Genomic DNA, 3998 nt, shown 5'->3' on the forward strand with positions numbered 1-3998 from the left:
CCCTTCCCGACGAGAGAGGCGAGTTGCACGTATGTGGGGTCCGAAGATGCTGCCTGACGGAGTTCGTCGAGTACTGGGTCCGTTGAGTGTGGAGGAGTTGCCGTGGTGTCGAGTGTTGGAGGGCCGGAAAGGGCATGGAGCGTGGCAACATTGCGAGTCACCACGTCGCGGATGCAGATGCTTGTTTCATCGCCCAGGGCGACGTCATCTGCCAGAGGTTCGTCCACGGGAGCTCTTGAGAGGGCATCCGGAATGCATAACTCTGAGCCCTTACGCCATCTGCTGGTGAACACGAATCCTGCAATCTCCTCCCGGAGGCGTTGGAGCCTTGGGTTCTCAATACAGTCTAGAGTGTACGTATTGAGGATCGGAAGAAGGGGTCGATGATCCGTGATGTGTGTGAAGTCCTGGAGGCCAAGCAGGAATTATTTGCACTTCTGCATGGCCCAGACCGTAGCCAGCAGTTCCAACTCGATCGTGCTGTACCGTGTTTCCACGTCCTGCAGGAATCGAGAGCCGCACTGCACGAGTCGCCAAACTCCCTCTTCATGTTCCTGTAGGAGGGCGTACCCTATGCCATTTAGACGAGACGCGTCCGTTTGGAGGGCAGTCGGTAGTTTCGGGTCGAAATGGGCGAGGACAGGAGGTTGGGCGAGGGCCTGCTTCGTCCTTTGGAAGGCGTCCTCCTGAGCAGGTGTCCAGAGGAAGGTGTTCCTCGGGCTGAGTAGCGGGCGAAGAGCGTCTGCAGTTGTAGAGACGTTGGATGTGAATTCGCCCAACTGGTTCATTAGACCCATAAACGATCGGAGGTCTGTGATGTTGGAAGGTGTTGGGAATTCCGTAATTGCCTTTATTTTCTCACTGTCGATGGCTACGCCGTCTTGAGATACTGTGAACCCGCAGAAGTTGACACTGGGAGCATTAAGAGTCATCTTGTCAGCGTTGAGGGAGATGCCATGAGTGCGGCATCGGTTCAAGACATCACTGATGCCACGTAGGTGTGTCCCGTAGTCACTGTCCCAGATAATGATGTCGTCCACGACCTTGGCAAGGTTGGGAATGTCTGCGAGGGCCTCGTCACCCCGGCGGTTGTACTCGTCGCCAGTTGAACAGAGGCCCATGGGGCCCCGGCGGAACATATATCGTCCGTACGGAGTGATGAATGTCGTCAAGTGGCGGTCTCGCTGGGCTAAGGGGATTTGCCAATATCCCTGGATAGCATCGAAGGTTGAGAAGTACTTTGACTTCCTGTCGATGCGACTGATTGCCTCGCTTGGTGTGGGGGATGGGTGGGTTGGGCGTAGTACCTGGCTGTTTAACTTTGAGGTGTCCACTGTGATGCGCACACCACCCTTCGGTTTCGGCACCGCTACGAGGGGGTGACACCATACGGAAGGGGCATCACCAACAGGTTCAATGATGCCTTGGTGCACCATTGCATCGAGTTCCTTCTTCACGTCATCTTGCCATGCGTGTGGGATTCGTCTTGCGGTGTGGAGTGCGAACGGCTTCGCATCTGGCTTGAGATGTATCTCCATGGGCCTCCCAGTCATTTCTCTAAGGGCCTCGCCGGACCTGAGGTCTTCCTTGTGTCGAAGGACGTCGGGCCATGTCTTCTTGATGCAATCTGGCAGGTCAGCTACTGTAGTTGACAGGGGCGGGACGTGAGAGATCGGGAGGGAGCTGTGAGCCGTAATCGTTGGAGAGTGTGTGACCGGCTGTGGTACCGAGTCGTCGTCCCGTTGCAAGCGGCAGGCGTTGCCGATTGGTTGGTCCCTCGGCAGTTGGGCAGGGTATGACGAAGGTATGAGGCGGAGCTGCATCGAGTGCCACCATGACAGCAGGGGGCGCGGCAGGTGCGTCACAACATTGATCCAGCCGTCGATGGTGGTGTCTCCAAAGGACATCGTAGCATACATGGAGCCGATGGTACGTCCTTGGAATGCAGTATGGTCCGGGTTCCGCAGGGCCAGGTCCTTTGCTGGGTTGAGGCTGCGAGCGCTGATGCCCAGATCCTTCATGTGCTGTCACCCAATGACCGTTGTGTCAGATCCGGTGTCCGGGATGAATCGAACATTGCCTTCAACGTCACCAAATTTGACCCTCACAGAGATGGTAGGAGTCGGGGGTCCGATCCTCCCATCTGCCGCCCGTATGTTGGCAGATAGGCTTGACACTATGGCCATCTTCCGAGGTCGTTGGTTCTTCTGCTTCGGTGGCGGGATGGGTTTCGGGGCGGCCGTGGATGAATTGCACACCTTCTCGAAATGTCTTCTCTTGGAGCAAATCCGGCAGACATGCGTAAGAGCTGGACACGTTTTTCGTGGGTGTTTGGGGAAGACACCGCACCCTGGACAGGCCTCATTCCCTGGTGGGGTGCCGCCTGTGGGACCTCGGGCCGTGCGTTGCATCTTCTTGTATGTTGACACAGCGCAGGCCATTCCCGAGGTGGGTCGTTGTGACATACGGTGTATAGCGTCCGTAGTGCCACGTATAGCGTCCGTAGTGCCACGAGCTGCTTCCCTTGCACGAGCGATCGATAAAAAATCCTCTAGTGTCGCGCTGGAACTCGTTTGTAGGAGTTGGCGTACGGTTTCGACGTCTCGTAGACCTATGATGAGTTGGTGTTTTACTTGTGTCTCACGGCAATTTAACCCGGTGCACAGCTCAACTTCACGTGTGAGCTGCGATAGACGCTCGTAGAAGGCGTTGACCGATTCTCCATTCTCTTGCTTGCAATTTGTAAATGCCAATCGTCGTACGGACTCATTACACTTCTCCCTGTAATGCACTCGAAGTTTGTTCAAGATTTCTTGTACAGGGAGAGTAGAGTCGCGTGGTACTCCGGGAGTGTCCTCTAGGAGTGATCGTACACCGTCATGTAGGTATGCCCGGAGTGTGGCCATTTGTTGCTTGTGCTTTAGCGAATGGAAGTTTGTTAGGGTGGAGAAATCGTCGAATTTGGCGGACCATGCGTCAAATTCCTTGTATGACATCTCCGGCATCAGTATGGGAGGTGGCTTTGGAGATACGACGGGTGATTTGGTGGAATCCGTGGATTTATTTCCATGTGCCGGGGGGTCGTGATAAGGCGAGCGAGGGAGCTCGCTAACAACCTGAGTACATCTTGCTCATCTTGGGTTGCGTTTCCGGGTGTTATGGAAGTGTCTGGCTGTGAGTTGTCGGGGGATGACTGATCTGGCGTCGCCATGGCGTTGGTTTCGTCAAAATCGGCCGATTGGCGGGCGAGATATGCTATGCACGTAAATCAACACGCGCGTGAGATCAGTGTTCAGTAGGCCCCGGGTAGGCGGTGAACGTGGGAGGTCTCTCCGGAGGGAGAGGGGGCTAATGACGCCTTGGGTACACCGGCTTAATCCACAGAACATACGCACTAAGATAGCACTGAACTCGTACACAAAGTAATCACCACAACACATACGCACTAAGTTAGCACTGAACTTATGCACAAAGTAATCAACACAGAACATACGCACTATGTTATCACAGAATTATGCACAACGGAATCACTGATAAGTACAGAAGTATCACTTAAACTTTCACTGCGCCATGTTATGCATGAACGGCCGAGTATTGGCATGCATAAAGTACCCAGAGTGCTAGGGTATAAAAATATATACGTAGGTTTCTATATCTAATAAGTACTTCTGCATACATAGGCTTGGATACATAAAGGGAGCCCTATCAATATAAAACAGTAAATATTGTACAGCATTAATGTCAAATAGTTCACGTCCACTGTCCCGACAGGATCCTATCACCATAGTGTCTCTGGTCCAACTGCGTTGGCGGGAACTATGCCGTGACGTCATGGCGTCACCGTGACAAAGGTAATAGATGATATATACAACAGCATCCTAGACTAAATTGTCCTAGCTAGGTCATCTATCATACATAGTCCCTATGCTCCGTTACACATGGGAAAAGTGTCTCCTATCCTGACATGTGTTTACAAATGTATGTGTGTCGTATGCCTA

General features: G+C 53.3%; 1 protein-coding gene across 1 annotated transcript; it reads right to left on the reverse strand.

Annotated features, from left to right (window-relative positions):
- Positions 1–2027: 2027 nt before the first annotated feature.
- LOC143027417 (uncharacterized) lies at positions 2028–3005 on the reverse strand. The gene has a single exon (XM_076188702.1). The coding sequence runs from the start codon at positions 3003–3005 to the stop codon at positions 2028–2030; it is 978 nt and encodes a 325-aa protein (XP_076044817.1).
- Positions 3006–3998: the final 993 nt, after the last annotated feature.

Source organism: Oratosquilla oratoria, chromosome 8, assembly GCF_046742065.1.
Source record: "Oratosquilla oratoria isolate Oo_2021 chromosome 8, ASM4674206v1, whole genome shotgun sequence".
Classification (NCBI taxonomy): domain Eukaryota; kingdom Metazoa; phylum Arthropoda; class Malacostraca; order Stomatopoda; family Squillidae; genus Oratosquilla; species Oratosquilla oratoria.

What these genes read in the sequence shown, in the direction of transcription:
- LOC143027417 (XM_076188702.1), bottom strand. Translation starts at nt 3,005, where the DNA reads ATGCCGGAGATGTCATACAAGGAATTTGACGCATGGTCCGCCAAATTC.